A 24894-nucleotide genomic window follows, 5' to 3' on the forward strand; every position below is an offset into this window, starting at 1 on the left:
TGACTATGTCATTTCAGCAGAAACAAACAGGCCAGTCTCCAGAAGGCATCTGCTCAGCTCTGATGAAGCAACATTCCAGAGTGAGCATTTCTACCCCTGCTGGCTGGCCCCCTCTCAATTTTTATTCCTATCCCCAAGGCTCACTATCCTTCCAGTCTCCTTGCCTTCTCCCGTCTCATTCTCTTGCTCCTTATACCCACCACCCCATTTTGTTATCTCCTTGGATAGCTCCATGGATTAGAGCATGGCCCTGATAATGCCAAGGTTGCAGGTTCGATCCCCGTATGGGACAGCTGCATTGCAGGCGGCTGGGCCAGATAACCCCCAGTATCCCTCCCAACTCTACAAGTCTATGATTCTATAAATCGGTCGCCACAAAACATCTGCTTCAGGTGGATGCCTCACAGTAACATCTGGGATGCCTACCTCTGCTACTAGTCTGTTCTTAGCCTGCTTCTGTTTGTTGCCCACAACTCCGCTGCTTTTCTAGGGTATCAGCACATTGCTGTCTATACCACTTTGTTGTATTTAAAAGGTAAAGGTAAAAGACCCCTGGCAGTTAAGTCTAGTAGTGAACAACTCTGGGGTTGTGGCACTCATCTTGCTTTACTGGCCGAGGGAGCCGACGTTTGTCCGCAGAGTTTTTCCGGGTCATGTAGCCAGCACGACTAAGCCGCTTCTGGCGAAACCAGAGCAGCGCACAGAAACACTGTTTACCTTCCCACTGGAGCGGTACCTATTTATCTACTTACATTTTGATGTGCTTTCAAACTGCTAGGTTGGCAGGAGCTGGGACCGAGCAACGGGAGCTCACCCCTTCGCGGGGATTCAAACCGCCGACCTTCCAGCAGCAAGCCCTAGGCTCAGTGGTTTAACCCACAGCGCCACCCGCATGTTGTATTTAGAGCGTTGCAAACCATTCTTCCACTTCTTTCCATTATCTCTACAACCTTTGGTGGCACTAGCTCTAGAGAGAAGCCCTGTACTGCTCAGGGGTACCTGCCGTCCCGCTGTTTTCCTCTTCTTGCCTGCTACTTTTCCAATAATATGCTATCGTGATGAGAAGGACACAAACAGCCCCTGTCCTTGCACAGTGCTATGGTCCATTTCAATGTTGCCTGCCTGAAATGGAGAGGCAGGCCATTGTGACCACATGATGATGCTTGCCTGAACAACAACAATGACTCTGTAGTTTTCTCTGAGGCCATAATTCTGCACCTGATCTGTTACACCATACTGCAGGTAGGCAATCATGTGATTTGTAGACTTTACCATGCAAACAGTGCCTTCCATTCATAAAACTAGAAGTAAGGAGGTGAAGTCTAATCTAGTCTTCTCCCTGACATGCTTATTTTCTATGTGCAGGGAAGTGTGTGTGTGTATATGTAATGACATGCAATAATGTAGGCAGCTGAAAGTGGTGCAGCTCAGGCACAGGTTTAATTCCTAGCTAGGTGTACATAATAACTATACCTTTGTCATGTGAAGGAATTGCTCGCAGGTCAGCGGATCGTCTTCAGGGAGATTGCAAAGGGGCACAGTGCTCATTTCTTGGAGAACAGCATTGATACGAAATTCTATTAGGTCATTTACTCGATCAAGCAGCAACTCAAGGTCAGCTTCAAGGGCAAAGAAGAGAATGAATATAGTTAGGCCAAGTACTTTCAGAAGCCACTTTCCCCTCCCTTTTAAGCATGAATGGACTAATGTGTTAGGAAATTCTTAAAACCATCATTAAGGGGTGCAACGTAGCAGCCAGCCGAGAGGGCAGAGAGGGCTTTTCATCATCAAAATCTTAAAGAGGACAGTTTAAAAATATAAAAACTTTTTATTAAAGAATGGAAATGGTTTACTGAATATTTACAAACAAACTGTAAACAGATAAGAACATTGGCAGGATTGTTGTAATAACCTGCAATTTTATAAGAGTCTATATTTAAAGTACAGTAGATGAATAAATGAGTAAGTAAAGTTAATTTGAAATATGCAGAAAATATTAAAAATAAATTTAAGGAACTGCAGAAAGAGGGGAAAGGAAGTTGAGTTTTGAAATATTGAAATGATTGTAAAATTATTGAAATGTATAAAATTAAATAAATGTATTTTAAAATTTAGGAGAAAAATATATAAACCAATCACTTTTTAAGAGTTTCAGAAGTGAAACAAAACTGCACACAGGCTGGGACTTGGCACTCAGCTATACAGCTGCAAATACAGCATTTTAAGTGTGTTGTAAGTGTATTATACAATTGTGACACTAGATGGCGGTGGTGAGCTATAGGTAAATTCCACATACATTTTTAAAACGTTTTTAAAAAGCATTTTCACAGTGTTTTTTTACATATGTGTAGATTCAGTCATAGAATGGCTTGGTCAACAACTGGTGTTCCCAGCCCCATGTCTTGTGCTAAATATCTAGTTTGGCATTAAAAATAAAAAAACCTATTACACTCTTTATCATTATTATTTCCACTTATAAGGAAGGATAAAAAAAATGAGGAATCCGAAGAAATAGTGATAAGCTTCCTGAACTCCTTCCTGGAGTTCAAAGTCTTTATCGTGGCACTAGAGAAGACAACAAAGATCAAACAAAAGAAGAATTGTAATAATTCTAGCTGGCCAAACACTAATTTCGTCTTGATGTCATTTAACACACCAATGAACGCCTGTGCTTTGCACCTAACAGCATACAGTAAGTTTGCAGCTTGTGCACATTTAACATGTGTGCATTCAGCAAAATAATAATAATAATAATAATTTAAAGGGGTGGAAAGGAAAAATGACTTTGGCAATCTTACCCGCCATTGAACCTGATGGGGTTTTACCTACACTTGATTATGGCTTTGGGTGCGATCCCCGGAACATAACCCCTGTGTAAGTTGCAGGCTTGCTCTACCACCAAGAACGAACAGATCACATGCAGAGTTTGAACCTCAGTCCTGATCATTAAGAAGGCACTGCATTTGTGTGCTGATTGGTTACAATTCTGTAAGGAAAGTGTCTTATTCCTAATGAGAAGACTTACCAAGCTTATCCAAAATACTCTGTAAGTACTTCTCGATATTCAGGGATGTCCAGGTCAGTGTGGTCAAACCAGGCTGGATAGCATCATCCACTTTTGCCAAATGAGGAGCCATTAGCACATGAAGGGGAGTTTGGATTTTTGATTTCACTCTCTTGTACTCTGCCAGCATCATCTGAAATGAGGCCCAGAATTGTAAACATGCAGCATGAGCAAGGAGTCTCTAGAATGGCACTCAAAGGTACCAGCATCCCTCATGATACCCACCCCAACAAATCTCAGTATGTGCATTATTCCTACTGGTGGGTCATGTCCTCTCCATTTCATAGCCCTGTCTCTTTTAAATGTGGCCACCATTTTGTGTTATGCCGTACAGCCAACAGCAGCCATTTTGTATTATGACACACCCACAGCAGCCATTTTGTGATAAGCACCCACAATATGCTCTCAAAATCCCAAATGTGCCTTCCGACCCCCCCAAAAAACCTTTATCCACCTCATATTGTCGAGTTCTGCTCTACAGATTAAAGATATACTTGGACTATGTTCAACTGACTGGGTCACAAGTTGTCCCTCAACCATGTATTGTGGCCTGGCAAGATATTTTATAACCATCTTGTTTTTGCTGTCCTGGACAAGCCACTGTTGGGACTCAGCTACATTAGTAAAAATAAAACATTATAAATGTGTTACAACACTGTGACACCAGATGGCACTGTAGAGCTGAAATCAGAACTCTATGAATTTTTTCATTATGAACTTTAAAACCAGTTTTTTCAGAGCGTTTTTTATAGCTGTGTATATGCAGACTTTGTCAGCCATCTATATCTGACGGGGTGGGTCACAATATGTCGAGACCTGGTTTAAAGACTATCAGGATACAAATAATATGACAATTTGCAATAATACTCTTCTTCTTTTTTTAAAGTGGGGTCAGTTTTGCTGTAGTTCATCTCATCATTATACTTGATAAGCCTCCAGGTTTACTGGAGGGAACACCTAACCAAATTTAGTGACATATGAGAATATAGTTTGAGTTCCTCACTTGTAGTTTCATAAATAATTTAAGGTGTCAACATGAATAGAAGTCATGAACATTGCAGTTGTTGTATAAGGGATTATTATTAAGACAGTAAAGCAATGGAAATTAATAAGATTTTGGGACAAATAATCCAGCCATCAATTCTAGCACATGGGGGGCCACCTTATCTAAATTATGTAATTCGGTATTTGAACTATTGGTATTAATAATTGAATTATAAATTGGTATTGTTATAATGAGGCTATTATTGGATTGTAATTGAAAACTAATAAAAATGATTATCAAAAAGAAAAAGAAAAATTTAGCGACATACAGTATAGATAAATTCAGTAGGAAAGACTACATAGCAATTTAAACAAGACAGGATTTCAACCTACTGGCACATCCAGGAGATCCTTAAAAAACTGTTTTATCTCTAAACAGTCATATGTAAACAGCGCATGAAGTAAACTGAAAAGACGGCACGAGGATAGTTTATCCTGGAACATCAGGTATCTTCTTAAACCAGCGAGATGACTTTCCCATAGATGCAACAGTTAGGTTGAAGAAATCGAAGAATACCTGCAGCTTATTGAAGTTCTGTTTGTAAGAGTCACGTTTCTGTTGAAGTGCAACAGCAAAGGGTGGAATGTCTAGTCCCATGCGTGACATGCACTCTGTTTCCCTTATTAAGGTGAGAATCTCTGGGTCAAAATTAACAAATATTTCTCCTGGCTCTGGAGCTTTCACCAATAATGAGGCCTGAAGCCCGGCTCTAGTTAGGTGGACCTGCAGACAAGAAATGTTACAGACATTACTGTCATCAAGACGAGCTCACATCTGTCTTTGTCCAAAACTATCACCTTACACTGGAGGTTTTCAACCTTTTTGGGTCCACAGCTCCCTTGACCAACTGCATTCTTTCTGAGGCAGCCCTGTGGGACTCAGGAGCCCAGTTATGTCACCCCTTGCCTGCAGAGCTGACAGCCTCTCACCCTTTTTTGAGCACCCTCCCTTGTGGGCTCATCTTCTTCTCCTATCCCCTCCCCTTGGGAGCCCTCCGGGCAGCCGCAGCTGCTGCCCCTGGTCTCTGAGCTGCCCCAGCCCCACCCCAAAGAGTAGTGTCTCCTCCCATGACCCCACAGGGGCCTGGGAAGCACCCACGGGCCAACCCCGGAGACACCATTCATCTGGGGAGCTTGTAGCCAGGGCTGCTGCAACAAACATCTGTGAAAGCCTCTGGGAGGCAAAGATGCGAGAGGGCATCAGAGGAAGGGAGGGAAGGAAAGGGGGACAGAGGACAGTGTTGCCCACGGCACCCCTGATCATCATTCAACCCCCCCCCCCCACTGCCATGCACAAAAGCAGGCACAGCCCAATCTAACCATCTGAGCTACTGGGATTCTACCAGTCTCAGAATCCTGCTCTTCTAACTATCTGGAAGCTTTCCATAGACTTTTGTTATATTAGATTGCTATAGACTGGCTTGAGGATGAAGTTAGAAGACACAACTAGTTGATGCCTTTTATGGTATGCACTTGAGGAAGCCAGCCTGCGTGGAAAATACAGCCCCAGAAGCCCTTTGCAGTAGCCTGGAACCCCACAAAAAATCTAGAAGAATCCTTAATGCCTGTGGGTGGAATTCAATGCTGCGCTCTTCCAATTGTTCTGTCTGTGCAAGCGTTTCAGATTGCCGGGTGGAATGATTCGCCTCTCCTCCACCCGTGTGCTGCTATGGGGGTTCTCTCAACACACACACCCAAGTCAATTTGTGGGGTCGTAGGGGAGACAAGGGGAAAAACCCCATTGGGCAAGCAGAAGTCCTTGCCCTGCAATTCCACCAATGGGGCTCATTAGGTGAATCCCACCCCAAGTCATGAAGAGGAAGCAACATCTCAGCAAGTTCTGTAGTTCTAGCAAACTGCAGTTCAACATTTACATCCAGCAAGGTTGCAGAATAAATGGCACTTGCTACACTTCATGGCTACACAACAAGCCCAGCTCCGAACCAGAGTTCATCTTGATGCTCCTCTCCCACAGTTCCTGAAGCAAAGAACCCTATTTCTGTGCTAGCTGTGCTAGAGATGAAAGCTGCTGTTGACACATTGCATGCACATTCTCACATGTTGTATGCTCAGAAACCTTTCACTGAATAACCCATGTGAACATAGGAAATTTATTTATACTGAGTCAGACCACTGGTCCATCTACCTTTATACGGTTTACTACTCTCACTGATCGTGGCTTTTCAAGACCTCAATCAGGAGTCTCTCTGTCCTGCTATCTGAGAACCTTTTAACTCAAGATGTAGAAGACTGAACCTTCCACAAGCAAAGTTTGTATTATACCACTGAAGCCTGGCAGCAATAAACCCACCCAGATTAGTAAGCAATCTAATATACAGTACTCATTTCTGCCGAGCAATTTCACTCAATACTGTATAACACATTTTGTATACTATTTACACTAATCTACACATTAATGTGCCCATTTTTGTACATGCTACTCAGCCGGAGAACCACATTGCAAAATTCAGAGAAGGGTAAATTTAAAGGGGACAACTGTGTTTCGATTTGTGTAACTGCGTCAGCTTGCCTTAAACAGGAACTCAAATTTCTCCCCACCTCTAGCATCAATTCATGCCGCTTGAATTCCACTACGAAAACAACAAGGATGCCATCTTACCTGTTGAAGCCACCCCCTGTGGTAGACAACCTCAAACTCCAGAAGGACTTTGGCCACCCTGTTGTAGTTGCGGATTATGGACTTGGCTTCTGCTGTCTGCAGAACGAGGGGGTGCTTCTGGAAGAGATCCATGGGTTCCTGGATCCTGTGGAACAGCTGCCGAGCCCACAAGATCTTACCAGCCATGGGAGGAAGGTTGCGCCCCAGTGGTGGGTCGTTCTTCTGCTTGGAGTACAGCTTAGAGACCATCTCAATGTCGTGACCATAGTTTTGAAGGATTATCTTGTATTTCTCATCAATCCCCAGGTTAGGAATTCCTAGTCTGCAAAAAGAAAGCATCACCGTCGGAAGACGTTTGTGAAGATGGAGTTAGTTCATCGGTTTCTCATCATAGGACAAGGTTGCGTACCAAGGCACTGTCTTGCCAAAGGCAAGGTGGGCTTTTTGACTAGGATTCAGAAGCAATACGAAACACAAGTGGGTGAGAAGATTTTACTGTATTCCTAAATAGCAAGCAATATACATACATAGCAGGACATGCACTTCTATCTGCCACTTGGCCCTAGCCAATGTCCAGGCTTCGGACAGGATTCAAACCCCAGATCCCTTTAACAGGATACCCTTACTGAGGAGGGGCAGATGAATGCTACAACTTCCCCTCCATCCAAACAAAGGCACAAAGGCTTACCCAATGCCTAACCGCCACTTGAGCCCAATGCCCACCCTGAAAGCTGATTGGTTGAGGCAGTCCCACAGGGGGGCAGACCCTAGCAATGATGACATGGCTGGTGTAATGCGGGGGAGAGGCGGCGTCCCTCTGCCCCCTTGGCAAGTAAATGTTGAGACCTGGCTGCCTGGCCACAACGCTGCCCACCGGGAAAAGGTGAGCAAGCTTCACAAAATAAGTCTTATCAGTGGAAGCCTTACACAAGGACTTTTGCTTGCAATGGGACTTTCCTTCCTCTCCACCCCCATAAACCAGGAGGCATAGGAGAACCCTCAGAATCGCTTACAAGGCAAGGAGGGGGTCATTCCCTCTGGCAAGCTGAAATGCTTGGGTAGACTGGACATTTGTCCTAGCATGACATTGCATTCCACCTACAGAGTTGGAAGGGACTACAAATGCCATCTAGGCCCTAGATGATAAACCCACACGCCATGGGAATTCATGTTCTTTCATCTGTGAGCAACACTTTGAAAAATTAATTGAAAAATAAAGGATGAAAGGGTTACAGATGTACTGGTAGCTTCACATTAAATGGTTAAAAGTAATCATCTTTACCTTTCGAACTTTGACAGCATACTAAGGGCTCTTTCAGTGTTTGTAATCTTTTCAAAGGTAATATCCATAAATGACTGTAATTGTTGCTGCAGGAGGAAAATATGAGGATGGAAGACATTTATTAATTATATTCTAAATTAACTGTTGCAGCCAAAGGACCGCCTCTTTCCATATGGACCTATCCGGCCTCCCCTCCATTGTTGCGAGAGCCCACATTAGAATTATTAGTTTTTATTGTAAACTAATAAATGTCCCAGGTTCCCTATTAGCCAGGCAAGCCTTTTTAACTTGTTCCCATAGCAACCAATGGTCCAAGGGCATGGAGACTATTATTACACGCTACTCCCTCCCAGAATTCGACACGCTGTCATCCTGGGACCAACATAAAATCCGGGCCTGGATTCTTACAAGGGACGAGGCCATGGACCGGGCACGGTCCACCACAGCCCGCCTCTCTATGTGGCTTCCTAAAGTGAAAGTGGTAAGATCACTTGCCAACTACTTGATAGACCTGACAGAGCCCAATTTGAGAAGAGCGTTTACTATGGCCCGTTTCCATTCTATACCCACGGCCTTCCTGCAGGGGATTTACTCTAAGACCCCTATTACTCAGCGTATATGCCCATGCACAATGAATGAAATAGAGGACTTCATACATTTCTTTTTCTACTGCCCCATTTATGAGCCAATAAGATCTAAGCTCCTCCTCTTGATCCCGTCCACCATTACATCTAAGGAAGACTGTTTGAAATCGCTTCTTGTGGACGCAAATCCCCAAATTTCACGTGGGGTGGCAATCTTCATAGTGCAGGCCCTGAAACTCAGGGCTACCCTGACAGGGTAGTGTGTCCTATGCCTGGACCTGTTTTAATGCTCTCTTTTATATTTTTTAACTCAATGTGTCAAGCCTATTTTGGGCTATTTTATGCTTCACATATATCCGCATATTAGATTTTTGGCGCTGGCACCTAAACCTTTGCATCATTGTCTTAGGGGAATTTAAATGCTATTACGCCAACAATACCGCCTTGAATTATGTTTCGTTGCTTGTCTCTGGCATTTTTGTATTGTTTTATTTTGCTATGACTGTACGCTAACGCAATAAAGATTTGATTTGATTTGATTTGATTTTGACCTACCCAGATCCTGAGACCATCTTCTGAGGCCCTCCCATGTGCCTCCTCCTCGAGAGGTCCGGAGGGTGGCAACACAAGAACGGGCCTTCTCTGTGGTGGCTCCCTGTCTGTGAAATGCTCTCCCCAGGAAAGTTTGCCTGGTGCCTTCAATATACACCTTTAGGTGCCAAGCAAAAACGTTCCTTTTTAACTAGGCCTTTGACCGATTTGATTGACATCCTAGGCCCTTTTAAAATGTAGGGGTTTGGGGGGGTTATTGGGTTGTTGTTGTTGCTGCTGCTGCTGCTGCTGTTGTTGTTGTTGTTTTGATTATGTATTTTGTGGTTTTGTAGTTTGATTTTGTTCTGTGAACCACCCTGAGACCTCCAGGTATAGGTCGGTATATTAATATTAATAGTAGTAGTAATGTAGGGATGTGTTTATTCTCAGTGACGAGGGTGATCAAGAATAAAATGTGTGAGTATCAAACTTACATGAAGATCATCTGTTTGCTTGCAGAACTCTTCATAGTCTTGATCAAAATCAGTTTTCCTCTGATCTAAAAAGTTGTACTGCTTCTTCTTCATGGTGGCAATAATACTCTAAATATAATTGGGAGTGAATATTGTTACAAAGGTGCATTATTCTCATCAGCAAAGGACTAAACATTTACTTTTTTGTCTCCCAGTGCCCAACTAAAAATACATATTTCGCATGGGAGGGGGACCTACACAGCTTATATTTACAATAGGGTAGCTGAAAATGCTAAACCGCAGGCAGCATTCATTAACTAGGTAATAAAGTTTTGCACACAAAAAGGCTCAACCCAATGAGTTCTCATTTAAAAGCCATATTTCTTTCTTTGCACTCAAACATGCAAAAATGTGCAACACTTCTGTAGAACACACTCTGGTGCAATTACTTATTTTGACAAAGGATATATAGAAGTAGAAATATAGGAGCTTATAGGAGTTGAAACACAACGTCCCAGTGTTATTTCCTTTCATTCAAAGGCCTCTAGTGAGAAGCAAAAATGTCATATTCATAACCACAAATCACAGCATTGAAAACCCTGGCGCAAGTTACCTCCCATTGCTCCTGCATTGCCGCGGTCTGTACAAATGAAAGTACAATAAGATGTCTTACATCATTAATAGTCAGCAAACTCAAGGGGGTGAGAGGTCTCTAAAGGATCTCTTGACAACCTCGGCAAACTACAATTCCCAGGATTCTCGGGCAAAACCTATTAACAGAACCGTTCACCCGGTTGAAGACCAATATAAAACGTGCAGCAAGCGAAACACTGGATTTGGGTCCAAAACTCCCTATTTGGGTCTTGTTCTCCCTCGGGTGGTGAACTATGCAACGCATCATGTTTTACCATGGAAGGAAATGACCGAGAGCTCCTTTATACAAATACAGTGGTACCTCGGGTTAAGAACTTAATTTGTTCTGGAGGTCCGTTCTTAACCTGAAACTGTTCTTCACTTGAGGTACCACTTTAGCTAATGGGGACTCCCGCTGCAGCCACACGATTTCTGTTCTCATCCTGAAGCAAAGTTCTTAACCCGAGGTACTATTTCTGGGTTAGCGGAGTCTGTAACCTGAAGCATCTGTAACCCAAGGTACCACTGTAATAACCAATTCCCATGTGAAAATCAGCCAGAGCAGTGTTCCATGGCGCACTAGGGTGCCTTGAATGATGGTCAGGGGTGCTATGGGCAACACTGGCCTCTGCCCCCCTTTCTTTCCCTCCCTTCTCTGATGCCCTCTTGCATTTCTGCCTCCCAAAGGCTTGCACAGTTGTTTGTTGCAGCAGCAGCCCTGGCTACAATGTGCTCCCCAGGTGAATGGTGCCTCTGGGGCTGGCCAGAGGGTGTTGGTCGCCAGCCCTTGCTGTTGGGAATGGACAGACAAGTGAGAGGCTGGGCAAGCAGGCTGGCCTTTCTTGTGCTTGCTGTGTGCATGGCCTGCCTGGCAGCCAGTCGCCCGGTGCTGAAGGGGAGCCTTTCCGCCATGCAGGCGGGACAGTGCCCACCGCTGCCTCCCAATGCCCTTGTGGGGCAGTGTGCGGGGGCACCTCTCTTTGGGGCAGACCAGGGTAGTGGTGGCAGTTGCCCAAAGGAATCCCAAAGAGAGGGCAGAGGAGGCCAAGGGAACCCTCCACAAGGGTGTTTGGAAAGGGGAAAGGAGCTACTTGCTCCACAGGCAAGTGGGGACATAACTGGGCTCCTGAGCCCCACAGGGGGTGCCACAGACAGAATGTAGTTGGTCAAGGGAGCCACAGACTACAAAAAGGTTGAAAGCCTCTGGACCAGAAGAAAGTGCTCACGCTACAGGGAATTAATGTCATGGAGAAATTTAGACAGGCCTAGTACCAGCTTTTGGCATACTTGTCTGTGTTAGGGTCCAGCAGTCCTGTCATGAGCACGACAGTGGCAGAAAGCTGGAAAATGTGGCTCTTTTACGCAAACGTCCTGGGTTTGGAGGGCTCCAAACCCACCATGATAATCAAGGAGAATCAGGTGGAAGTGAGGCAGGAAAGGCCTTCCTTTATCCTAACAGCATGCCCTATCTTGTCACCTTGACAAAATGCTACCTTATCCTAAAACAAGTTTTCCCTTACATCCTGTCCCTTAAGATGTACACCAGGCTTGTAGGTAGAGACAGTGATTTGTTGTGGTGGGGGTTTTTTTTGAGGGGGGTGACAATGATAATGTGCCAGTACTCACATATTGATAAAAATGCAGTGGGCGCCATCACAAAATAGCTGCCTTGGGCAGCAATACAAAGAGCTGGCTATAGTGTAGGGAACAGAGAGAGATGAGGTTGAGCTCAACTACGGATGACTAAATCCATTTAGGTTGGCGTTCTGCATACCTGATATTTAGTGGCCATCACTTCTAGTCCTTCCATCTTGGAGTCTTGCAAAACTGAGTAGGTTGTGATGGTATCGAAAATGTGCATAATCTTAAGTAGGCGGCGGTGAAAGGTTTCAAATTTTCCAAAGATATACATCTCACTGAAATCAAACTGGCGCTCGGATGGACTCTGTTCTAGTTTTTGTTTGGTCTTGTGGAAACAGTTCTGGTACTCCTTAAGAACGCGAGCCAGGAAACAAATAAATAGATGGATAAATGGAATTGGGCACCATGACAAAAACGGCACGCTTGTTTACGACACACATGATCATCAGTATACTAGGTTGCTTTGATACACTGACTTTAGGTATTTCTTTGCGTAAGTCAGAGAGGCTCTGAAAAAGAAATATCCCTCTATGAAACACTACTATAACAGAATATTTCGCTATGTTTCTTGACAATCCCTTCATACTCTTCCTTATCCCCTCCATATCTTAAACCTTGATTGTAGAATTTGTCATTGATTCATTGTTATATCTTATACCAGGGTATCTAACCTGCAGCCTGTGAGCCACATCTGGCATCACTAGAGGTTTTTTGTGCCATCCCAACAATTCCACATTTTTTAAAGTGTTTTCTTTGTATATTGGTTGCATCCAACCTTGGTGCCAAAAGATTTTTGTAGGTATGCCCAGTGTTAGTATTTCATGCACCCGATGCTCCAGATGTGGTTGGTGTAATTCACACGCCTGTCTGGGAGACCCTGGGAATGGAAGACGACCTTATCTATCTTCCATTGTGGGTACTGTTGGGCTGTACTTTTGCTTTTACTTCATTCTGTTCTCTCTCGGAGCTGATGAGAGAAGACGCCATAATTATTTGTCTGTACATAGTGTGTAAATAAATATGTAGATTAGCTCTACGATGTCTCACGCTTCTTGCTGTGTAATGCTAGAAGACTAGTGTGCATATACCATCTGGTATATGTCGCTGAACGCACTGGAGAAGAAGGGAAATGTCTTTTCCAGAGCTGCGCATACTGGAGGATGCTCAGACAGCGGGGAATGCAGGAGCACCTCAGGGCATTATTCCAACATTGGTAGCAGAGGATGGTTCTGAGACATCGCCCTCTGGAGCAGCAACACCGGTTCTGCATCTGGGGGAGAGGCTGCCGGTCGGCACAGAAGCATGGAGTTCAGAATGAACTGAGCCGGGAAAACAACCTGCATTCCAGACCTGCTACTTTATTACCTGCTACGAGGTAATAAAATCCTCGGGGAAGCGAGCACCGTTTGCCGGACCTTGATGCGCTGCTTTCACATTTTTTAAAAGAAAGCATGCTGGCTGCTTCTGTAAGTCATACTGTGATGTCAAAAAATTTCTGTGCTCCTCCGAGCCCCCGCCCCACATTTTAAACTATTCTTATTCTTATTAGGTTTATATACTGCCCTTTATCCAAAGATCCCAACATTAAGAACATAATTTATACAGCACAATAATAAAAGCACAATACAGAGTATAATAATAATAGACAGCATAATAAAAGAAATAATGCTAATAACAGCCTCCGCCCCCACATTTAACAGGCCAGAGTATTTAATGTCCAAAGTACTGGAGAAAAAGGAATGTGTTCGCCTGGCGCCTAAAGACATGCAATGATGGCACCAAATGGGTCTCTCCGGGGACAGCATAATGAATAAGGAATGATTTAAAAATAGTGGGGAAATGTCAAATAGCCTTGAGGACTGCAGTTCTCTCTACAACCACTTTAACCCTTCAGCCACACCCACTTTGACATGTGACCCATGGAGGGTCGACCATGGCTCATTGTAACGGTTAGCTACCCTGTCTTATACCACGTTATAAAGTTACCTGCTTAAGTCGTATAGCGGCCTGTATTTTTTCCAGAACTACATCTTGTGGCTGATCCCAGATGGTTGCGGTGTTATTATTGGTGATATAAGCCTTGCAAGCAGTTATCATTTGATTTGTAACCTATAGGTAAGACAAGAAGCTTAGTCTCAGTCAGCTTTTGTGTGTGTGTGAAATCAACAACTGTCTATCCCTGTTTCGGCTTGATCCAGGCCATGCATTTTGCTAAGTGTAAAAAGCAATCCATCCCCGGCTGCTAAGAAATGTAAAACAAAGAAATATGGAGGAGCTTTAAGTCATAATGATAAAGGAGGAGCCAGTCACTGGATACCTCCCTCCCTTGGTGCTTATTTTTCATGAGCTCCCTTGATGCCCCCCCCCAAAGTACTAGGAAAAAGAATGCACAACAAGAGAAATTTCACATGATGAGCATAGTGCGCAGCCATATCCCAAAAAAATACATCTAGCTTCAGTAGGCTACCATGAAATAACATACCAACTTGAAAATTATGTCTAAGAGATTTATCAGTGACTCAACAGATCTCCATCCCCAAACTGAACTGAGACTAATTTTGGCAACTTAGCTTTCAACTTTGCATCTTTTCGCATTCTTTTTTCAGATGCTATATTTTCTATTGAAAGAAAGCTCATTTATCCAATCGTATGATTAACTATGGCTGTGTGTGCACATAATGCTAAGCCATGGCTTGCTTTAACCATAGTTTGTTCAAGAAACTGTGAGTTGTTTCACAGAAAAGCAAACAAGCCATAGCTTGTTTCTCAAAGCTTAGTTTCTTTTCCTGATGCTCTTGCCTTGTGCATCTGTATGCAAGACTGTTCAGTTCAGTTATCATGCCATCGTTAAAACAACTTAGGCTCAGAAACCAAGAGCAAGCCATGGTTTCACATCATGATGTGTTGCCAGAAATCAAACCATGGTTCAGACATTCAAAACACATACACTTTTGCTAAACAAACCATGGTTTAGCATTCTAAGTTTTTTAATGGTTCACAATAGCCAAACTTCATTTCCCAAGAAAAAGAAAATTATTTAGTAGAGTCTTTGTACCTACTTTCACAAACAAAGACGTTATCTTCTCCGAGGTGTTATAATAGCGTGAGATACTGTGGATCATTTTGATAGCATGTATGAGTCCTGGAATAGCATCTACCATCGTCACCTGAAATGCCAACATGACAGTAAGTGCAAATTCCTGTGTGTGTCATTTGGCCAAAGTGATCACTCAATATTACACAACATGGACCAAGGGAGGTATCATTTTTAAGACAAAATGCACAAACTGTTAAAAAATATAAGGTTAATATGTAAAAAAAAATGTAATGTCTGTGTGCATTGTGTATGAAAACATTTTGCAAAGAGAAGTTTGCAGTAGGTTAAACACTAGGTAAATTTGGCAAGGAGAGACTGGAGATTTCACTGAGTATGCTAACTGATTTCACTGAGTATGCTAACTGATTACTCATTTCTGGAGATGAAACATGAGAACTCAGCATGACAGCAGGAGAAAAAGCCAGCAGCAGCAGCAGCAGCAAGAACTTAGCTTGTTGAACAAGCAAGTTACTTAGGTTCTCTCTCTGGGAGCAGAGAGAGGAAATTATTGAACTGAATTAAGGACTTAAAGAAGACTGGGGTCCATTGCTAGTATGTTTAAGAGCAATGTTTTACTTTGCATTTTGTAAATTTTATTTGTAACTATTGTAAGACTATTTTCAGTAAAGCTTTGAAACCCATTCTTGTGGCAACAAATTCATGTTTCTACTCTGCACAAGGTCTAAATCGGGGATTTAGTTGGCAGTGACTCTATTTGCAAAGAGTTTAATTAAACGTTAGGATTCACTATCATTAGCTTGTCCCCTGGAAACTCCTTTGCTATACAGAAGCATATCTTTGTAACAATGATTAATTTTTTAAAAACTTACAGGATCACTGTTGTACAGAGGATCACAACATTTCTCAAGCGTATACAGATACTTCACATTATCTTTGGCTTCATTTGCTGCATCCGTGATCTGAGTGTCCAGCTCTCGCCAACTCTTGGGAAATGAAAATGCAAAAAATATCCTTTACTTAAAATTAAAACACATTTTTTTTAAAAAAAAAAAGGGGGGGGATTTCTGAAATGCTTTTGCCCTCAACAAATAATGAACAGCAATCCCGTCTCAGGTCAAAGAACCACCATAGCTCATAGCTGACTTCAGACCAGCCTCCCCCAATTTAATACCTTTCACATATTTTGAACTACAATCCCCATCATCAGCAACTATTGGCCATGCAAGCTGAGATTGATAGGAGCTGTAGTCCAATCCAGCGTTTCTCAACCGCTGTTCCGCGGCACACTAGTGTGCCGCGAGACGCTGGCTGGTGTGCCGCGACGTGCGGTGATGAGAAGGGCGATTTGCATTGTCACGTGCCTGGCGGCCGCCAATAACTAAAGCTAACCTGCCAGAAAGGAAGCCGGCCGGGTCACAACGCGGAGCGAGCGCAGCTCTCAACAGCCACCACCACGGGAGGGTGGTTTCAGACAAACTTAAAGAAGCTGGCTGGATGAGCTCAACCTGAAACTTGCTGAGCAAAGGATTGTGCTGGCAGAGAAATCAGCAGCTTGTGAAGCCTTATTACAGGAGATTGCAACCAACACAGCAATTGGCAAGTGTTTCTTACAGTCATAATTATATAGTCAATATAGGGCGGCACAGAGTTAAATTTTTAAACTTTTTTAATGGTGGTGTGCCTCGTGATTTTTTTCATGGAACAAGTGTGCCTTGGCCCAAAAAAGGTTGAGAAACACTGGTCCAATCCATGCAGATGGCACCAGGTTCAAGAAGGCTGCTCTTACCAACATATATTTACCCCTTGCCTATGCGCTAGGAAATTGCCGCAGGTCAATTTGTATTTAGGGGTATAATTAGGGGTGCCATTTATTAGGGGTATAATAAGCCCAAGGATATATCATTCATTTTATTGTATCAAAGTATATATCAAGCATAAGGGACATTTAAGAAGCGAGTTAAAGCCTTTGTTTTTCAACAGGCATAATTTTCTGTGCTAATCTTCATGAATTGTACAGCAGTTTTATATATATATTACATTTTATAAGCTGAGCTGAAAGGCTCTCCCTGTGCGTTACTATATATACGCGTTATTTTTTTATTGTTCTAGTCCTGAAATGTACATTTTGTTACGAGCTGCCCTGTGGGCTAACCCCAATTGAAAGGCTCAGTGCGTGTTGCTATATACAAGTACTAATTTTATAGTATTTTATTGTTCTGTTTATGGAACATGGCACATTTTATTATAAGCTGCCTTTTGAGCTTATTGGGTGGAAAGTCTCTCTCTGTATGTGTGTTTGGAAACAAGTACTGTATTGCCTTTAAAGAAAAAGGAACGGGGTTCTAAATCTTATGAACACACCAGCAATTAACCAGCAGACTTACCTTCAGAAGTTTTGATTTAGCAGCTGTAAGCACTCCGAGCACAGCCTTTACATCTGGGGTCTTCAGCTGGTCCACCAGGTAATTAAACTTGGACAGTCGTTTCTTCCAGTGATCCAGTTCTGCTCGTGGCCCCAGATCATCTGCTTCCTTCCGCAGTTGGCTATTTTCCGCAATGACCTACAAAGTCACACAGGAGGTTGTTATCAGGTGAGTATGGGGAGAGCTAATTGCTCTCAGTGGACTGTGTGCAACCTGCTGGGCTTTCAGTGTTAACATATTGAGTCTGGTTAGATGCTGAGTCCTTAATGCTAAGCAAGCTAGGAAGAAATTGACAGTTTACTTGAGAAATGCACTTTTCTCCTAATGAATTTCCATTAAAACGTCTGACAGAAAGATACTGGCAGTCAGCAGTCAGCAAGACCTTAGTATCATAATGATGAATTATAAGTTTGGTTTTGTAAAAAATAATCATCATCACAATGTATAGTAAACTATTCACACCTGGAATGCTGTGTCCAATTTAGGTAAAGGTAAAGGGACCCCTGACCATTAGGTCCAGTCGTGACCGACTCTGGGGTTGCGCGCTCATCTCGCATTATTTGCCGAGGGAGCCGGCGTATAGCTTCCAGGTCATGTGGCCAGCATGACAAAGCCGCTTCTGGCAAACCAGAGCAGAACATGGAAACATCGTTTACCTTCCCGCTATAGTGGTTCCTATTTATCTACTTGCATTTTGATGTGCTTTCGAACTGCTAGGTTGGCGGGAGCTGGAACCAAGCAACAGGAGCTCACCCCATCACAGGGATTCGAGCCGCCGACCTTCTGATCAGCAAGCCCTAGGCTCAGTGGTTTAGCCCACAGCGCCACCTGGGTCCCCCTATTTGGGACACCACAATTTAATTTGGGACACCACAATTTAAGAAGGATGTTGAAAAGCTGGGATGTGTGCAGAGGAGGGCAACCAAGATGATGAAGGGTCTGGAAACCAAGCCTTATGAGGAACGGTTGAAGGAGCTGGGTATGTTTAGCCTGGAAAACAGGAGACTCAGAGGAGATATGGTAGCCATCCTCAAATATCTTAAAAGGCTGTCACATGGAAGATGGAGCAAGCTTCTTTTCTCCTGCTCTGGAAGGTAGGACTCGAACCAATGGCTTCAAGTTACAAGAAAGGAGATTCTGACTCAACTGGAAGAACTGTCTGACAGCAAGAGCTTTTCGACAATGGAACAGTCTCTCCTGGGAAGTTGTGGACTCTCCTTCCTTAGAGGTTTTTAGCAGATGCTGGTTGGCCATCTGTCATGGATGCTTTAGCTGAGATTCCTGCATTGCAGGGGGTTAGACTTGATGACCCTTGGGGTCCCTTCCAATTTTACAGTTGTATGATTCTACAATTCATTGAATCATCACCTGTTCAATTTGCTTAATCCACACTTTCATGCAGGCCTCTATCCGTTCCAGAGTCTCCGTACTATTCGATGCCACCAGGTAGTCTGCAGGTCCCTTGAGGGTTTTCAGATCATAGGTTTCACACTTCTTCAGATTCACCTAAGCAATATTTTAACCCGTTATTGTTCCATGTATACGTTCAGTAACCCATTCACCCAAGGAATTGTGGCTGTGCACAGATTAACCTCAAGGCTATTGTCTCTGCAAAACGTAGGACCCACTCACTTTGAACTTCACCCTGCCCTGCTCTAGACTTCAGCTGAATAAGGTAAGGTAAAGGTAAAGGACCCCTGGACAGTCAAAGACGACTATGGGGTTGTGGCGCTCATCTCGCTTTCAGACTGAGGGAGCCAGCGTTTGTCCACAGACAGCTTTCCGGGTCATGCGGCCAGCATGACTAAACTGCTTCTGGCACAACAGGACACTATGACAAGTGCCAGAGCGCACGGAAATGCTGTTTACCTTCCCCGCTGCAGAGGTACCTATTTATCTACTTGAGCTGGTGTGCTTTCGAACTGCTAGGTTGGCAGAAGCTGGGACAGAGCAATGGGAGCTCATTCCGTCATGGGGAATCGAACCGCCGACCTTCTGATCGGCAAGCCCAAGAGGCTCAGCGGTTTAGACCACAGAGCCACCCGCTGAATAAACTGCGTTAGCAGCATACCTCTGCTGCAGAATAACAATGGGCCATTGCCCACATGACCTGCTTATGAGCTTCCCTGAGGTATCTAGTTGGCCACTGCAGAAACAGGATGCTGGACCAGACAGGCCTTTAGTCTGATGCCACAGGGCTGTTCTAACATTCTTAGCATATAATTTTCAAATGATGCTCCCAGTAAATGCTGGGAATTGACACTCAAGAAACCTTGGAAGCTTGTCCATTACTCAAAGAGTACAATACCATTGGTGCATACAAGTATGTCCTGTTTTAAACACATATGCACCTTGCTCAGCTAATATTCTTCTAATACAAAACCAAGAAAGTCTACCTTCTCCATCAGGCTCTGCTGAGCCCCCGAAAGGACACTAACAAATCCCTCTAGAGAAGCAATGAAGTCCTGCTTGATGTTAGCCCCTTTCTGTGGTCCACTCGACTCTCCCCAGCCGTAGTTCATTGTCTTCAGAGCTGGGATGAAGATATCAGACAGCAACTGCTGTACACTGTTCAGCAAACCCCCGTGAGTTGTATCCATCATATTGAAAGCCACTTCCTGGCAACAAAACAAAACAATGCATCCCATTGTTAGCTTGGGGCTTATTATACTACTGAAAAGAACACTGAGGACTGGAGCCTTGAATGAGGAACTCAAGCATGCAGTCCCAGTCTGTTTTGCTTGATAAATGGCAAAGTGCAAATCAAACTCAAGATGAACACAGAGCAGCTCACCTATAAGTGCTCATTAATGTGACTAAAAAGCGGGATATACTCACACGATTAATATTTTCCACAGTGATTGGTTTGGCTGGGTTAGTTCTGATGAAGAAAACGCATATGCCAGTTAAAGCAACGTCCTTGCCTTCCGTCACAAATAATTTAGGCCTTTTGCTTTTAGCCGAGTGAGGGATAGCTGCCGTAGAGCCTCCATGTCCTGGAACATTTCAAGAGGGGGGGGGCAGTATCAGTGCAGCCAACTGAACACTATGCTCTGGTTATCTCCCGCTTGGACTACTGCAATGCGCTGTACATGGGGCTACCTTTGTAGGTGACCCAGAAACTACAACTAATGGAGAACGCGGCAGCCAGACTGGTGACTGGGAGTGGCCACCGAGACCATATCACAGTGGTCCTGAAAGACCTACACTGGCTCCCAGTACGTTTCCTAGCACAGTTCAAAGTGCTGGTGCTGACCTTTAAAACCCTAAACGGTCTCGGCCCAGTATACCTGAAGAAGCATCTCCAACCCCATCATTCAGCTGAGAATGAGGTCCAGCTCTGAGGGCCTTCTGGTGGTTCCATCACTGTGAGAAGTGAGGTTACAGGGAACGAGGCAGAGGGCCTTCTCAATAGTGGCGCCCGCCCTGTGACACGCTCTCCCACCAGATGTCAATGAAATAAACAATTATTTGACTTTTAGAAGACATCTGAAGGCCGCCCTGTTTAGGGAAGTTTTTAATGTTTGCTGTTTTATCATATTATTATTATTATTATTATTATTATTATTATTATTATTATTCTGTTGGGAGCCGCCCAGAGTGGGAAACCAAATCAGTTGGGGGGTATAAATTATTATTATTATTATTATTATTATGCAAAGGCCAACCATTTGGGGAAAAGGGCTATTAACAAAGGGTCTTGCTAAGGTATCCAGTTAGGGTTTCTTCACACAAACAGGTATACAGTGCCCAATTACACAACATAACATTTGATAAGTCACAACTGAGCGTGTGAACCACTTTGCACGTTATGCAAGTTGATTCAAAGAATCTTTTCTCTGTTGTGTTTGATCCTTGATAGGGCATTCAAGCATGCAGGTTATCACTTGATGCTAGAGCCACCCACTGACTAAAATGCATGCTGGAACCTCCTGACGGGTTCATGTTGCTTAAAATCACACACAAGATTTTATCATGAACTTGCAGCCATCTAAAGCACACAGAAGCCTGCTTCCTTTCTGACATCTGCACTGAAAAAATTTGGGGGGGGGGGTTGGCATAGGCATGTCAACAATACCGTGTTCAGGTTATTTTTATTTTTTTACAACTAACTATGCAACCCTGTGGATAGCTCAGTCAGCAGAGCATGAAACATTGTAATATCAGGGTCATGGGTTTGAGCCCAACATTGGGCTGAAGATTCTTGCATTGCAGGGGGTTGGACTAGATGAGCCTTTCTGTGATTCTGTAACCCATCTCTGCCTATGCATGTGGCAAACAGAACAGGTGTGGGGAAAACCTACACGTTTCAGCCCCTGGGAAGAAGAAGAAGACAACTGGCATGCTCTGTGGGAGGTGCAGATGAGCCTCCTGTTATTGTATAATGTCTTCAATACTATTTTCATATCCGTACCATACTTTTAAAGCGTTCTTTTACCACTTTAAAAGTCATGGAGAATCCTGGGAACGGAAGTTTGTTGAGGATGCTGGGAATTTTATGTCGGGGGAGGGTTAGCACCGTTAACAAACTACAGTTCACAGGATTCTTCCAGTGAAGTCTCAGAGTGGTGTAAGGGTGCGTGGATGTGAGCTATGAGAGGGCAGCCAAAGTCCATGGGGCAGGGATTAAAGGGTTTAAAAGAACTCTCTAGTCCCTACCAGAGAGGAATGGCAAGCCAAGCTGATGGACTACGCCAAAGTGGCAAAGTTGACTGGAAAGCTTAGTCAACCAAGAGGACAAAAGCTTTTTAAAAACAATGGGAAATTTTTTATAATTCAAGAGACCACTGTGAGCAGATTAGCAGGACCATTAGCAGGATTTTAATCCCACTTGTAACGTAACGAATACTGTGGATAATATGGATGGATACATAATATAGATTATGGGATAATATTGCAGTTGTAAATGTTGACAAAAGGACCCATGAAGGAGATGGGGGGAAGTCTCGAGGTTCAGAGCAATCTCTATATATGGATATGCATTTGGATTGTTATAAATTTATATTTGTAAAATCAAATAAAAATGATTTCAAATAAATAAATAAAAACCTTTAAAGAGCACATCCTGTGTGTGGAAAGAGCTGGTGGGTTGTATCTTTGACTCCTAAGGATGTTCTCGCAAAACACTATGGGCAATACTTTTCCTACCTGTTTCCGATGATTCCATCTCTTGATAGTAGAACATGACGTGACGAAAGCCACCAGCAATGAAGAATTTATCAATACGCTCTATCTGTTAAAAGTTCATCATTGGTAGTCAACAATTCAAAGTTAAATGTATATCAGTGCCTTGCTATGAGAAGCAGCCAAGAGCTAAACATGTCCATGTGCCAGAATATTTGCATGCACTCGCAGAGAGTATAGAAATCAGGTCTTTCAACAACCTGCATGTGCTTTCAACACCTTGGGGGCCTATCTGCTCTTTCCAGGCATGGGTCTGTGCTTAAAAGCTCTGTGCCCAAGCATTTAATTTTATTTGCACCAGAGCTTTCTCTGCAAAAACCTACTCTTTAGTGCTCCATCGGAGCAAATATTTTATGTTTCCCACAAATTGCCATTTCCTCCGATTGAGCTTTAAAGAGTGGGTTTTCACAGGGAAAGCTACGGGGTGAAAAAGAGCAGAGCAAAGGTTAGTGTGGACACAGTGGTGGAGCAAGCTGATCAGGCGCCCGGGGTGGCGCACATGCCCTACGCCCAGCGATGGGCCAGCCACCCATGTGGTGGGGTGAGCTGGGGCAGGACACTCTGTGGGACCTCCAAGGAGTCTGCCTGGCTCCTCTCACTCAGCCGCCCTACAGTTGAGAGGCAGGTGGCGGGCGGACTGTTTGGGGCAGCGCGGAGCCCACGGGCGCCCTAATCACCCGCATCACTCCCAGGAGAGACATGTGGCTCGGGCGCGACTTAGCCCTGCAGTGACTGCCGCCCGGAATTTTGTCACCCCCCTCAATGGTGATACCCGGAGCGAAACGCCCCCACTGCACCCCCCTTCCTCCGCCCCTGTGTGGACAAGCCCTGATAATGTAGTTGAGTCTGCTGAAGTTTTAAGCTCATTTCAGGCACACGGGTCACCATTGCCCAATGGCGTGTGACCAGGAAATCATTGGGGAGGTCTGAGTTGCCCTTCCCTGTGCTCTTGTGTGCTCTTATGGGAAGGGATCGCACCACAGGATCTCACAAGGAGAAGAAGACCTTAAAAGGTCTTGCCCACAAGGGTTTGGGACCGTTTTGAACCCCAGGCTTCCCACTCACCCTTGGGTAAGAGCCATAGCTGCCAAGTCTCCCGTATTCCCCGGGAAATCCCCGTTTTTCCAGCTGTTCCTAGCTGAAAAAACGGATTTTTTTGTTTTTTCCGGATTATTCTGGTGCAGCGGCCATTTTGGAACTGGGCGGAGCATGCACAGAAGCGACTTTTGATGCTGCTCTGCCCAGTTCCAAAACGGCTGCAGTGCGACTTCTGGCACGGCGGCCATTTTGAAACTGGGCAAAGCAGCATCAAAAGTCACTTCTGAGCATGCTCCGCCCAGCTCCAAAATGGCGGCAGCGCTACTTCCGGTCTGCTACTTCCGGCCCGGTCCCTTATTTCTCCGACAGCAACTTGGCAGGTATGGTAAGAGCATCACTGAGCTACTCAGGTCACTGGTTGATAGGATGTCAGGGACTGGCTGGATGAGGAAGGGTGGTAGGAGCCACCTGCCCAAGATGGTGACCTGGACCCCAGATCATGGTGGTGGAGCAGTCTAGGATGAGCTGGGATGTGCTAGAAGCAGAGGGTTTGTGCAATCAAAGGGCATCAGGAGGAGGGCCTTCCAGGACAGGATTAGAGGCTGAAAGTCACAGTGTGAGTGCAGACTCAGGCAGAGAGCAGTCAGAGGTTGCCCTTGCTACACAACAGCAGGGCAGTCCCAGTCCTGCTGGCTCTCCTACCAGACAGGCCCACAGGGAGAGCCCACCGAACTCAATGCAGCCTTCATCTCTCATCCAAAATGAGAGGCTAGAGGGGGAAGTGTGGGGCTAGTGGTCAGTTTCAGCAATGTCTCGGTTAAATTAATATAAGCCGGAGGACTCTGCTGTGTTGTTATTTTCTGTTAATAAAAAGCTAATGGCATTCCTTCCTGCCCTGTGGATGACCTGGGCTTGCTTGACAATCAACCTCAATTGGCACCTTAGAAATTATGGATTTTTGAGAGTTCTGCAGAAAACTGCTAATCCAAATTCCCCTCAAATATAAAAAAGCCTCAGTTGGCCTCTGGTAGCCAGGGTGTCCGGCTGACTACAGAAAGCCATCCGTCTCGGAAATGGCTCTGTAGCTTTGTGACATGCTCACACTCACAATGTGATTTCTACTGAGCCATAAACTGCCGTCCTGGAATCCTAATAGGATGAAGGGGGTGATCTATAAATATTTTAAATTGTGATCCTGACTCACTAGGATCATCCGTTTCCAGGAAGATGACCCAGAACTGAGCAGGAGGAGAGGAGGAATGCTAAAGCCTGAACAGAGGCAATAAACCGGCGTACAAAATATCTGAAGGGATTTTTCA

The 24894-nt window shown here is 44.3% G+C and overlaps 1 protein-coding gene across 2 annotated transcripts in view; it reads right to left on the reverse strand.

Moving 5' to 3' along the window:
- DNAH5 (dynein axonemal heavy chain 5) overlaps positions 1 to 24894 on the reverse strand; it is a 144882-nt gene that overhangs the window by 115910 nt on the left and 4078 nt on the right. For both annotated transcript variants that reach the window (XM_088675088.1, XM_060278039.2), the window contains exons 3-17: positions 22502 to 22586; positions 20192 to 20349; positions 19750 to 19971; positions 18722 to 18859; positions 17315 to 17491; positions 15800 to 15913; positions 14932 to 15039; positions 13859 to 13981; positions 12006 to 12221; positions 9620 to 9727; positions 8011 to 8096; positions 6729 to 7050; positions 4626 to 4832; positions 3026 to 3197; positions 1474 to 1619 (exon numbers count right to left, since the gene is read on the reverse strand). In XM_088675088.1, coding sequence (XP_088531214.1) covers positions 1474 to 1619; positions 3026 to 3197; positions 4626 to 4832; positions 6729 to 7050; positions 8011 to 8096; positions 9620 to 9727; positions 12006 to 12221; positions 13859 to 13981; positions 14932 to 15039; positions 15800 to 15913; positions 17315 to 17491; positions 18722 to 18859; positions 19750 to 19971; positions 20192 to 20349; positions 22502 to 22586 — 2382 coding nt within the window. The remainder of the gene's footprint in view (positions 1 to 1473; positions 1620 to 3025; positions 3198 to 4625; positions 4833 to 6728; positions 7051 to 8010; positions 8097 to 9619; positions 9728 to 12005; positions 12222 to 13858; positions 13982 to 14931; positions 15040 to 15799; positions 15914 to 17314; positions 17492 to 18721; positions 18860 to 19749; positions 19972 to 20191; positions 20350 to 22501; positions 22587 to 24894) is intronic.

Source organism: Zootoca vivipara, chromosome 8 (assembly GCF_965207765.1).
Source record: "Zootoca vivipara chromosome 8, rZooViv2.hap1.1, whole genome shotgun sequence".
In the NCBI taxonomy this organism is placed as follows: domain Eukaryota; kingdom Metazoa; phylum Chordata; class Lepidosauria; order Squamata; family Lacertidae; genus Zootoca; species Zootoca vivipara.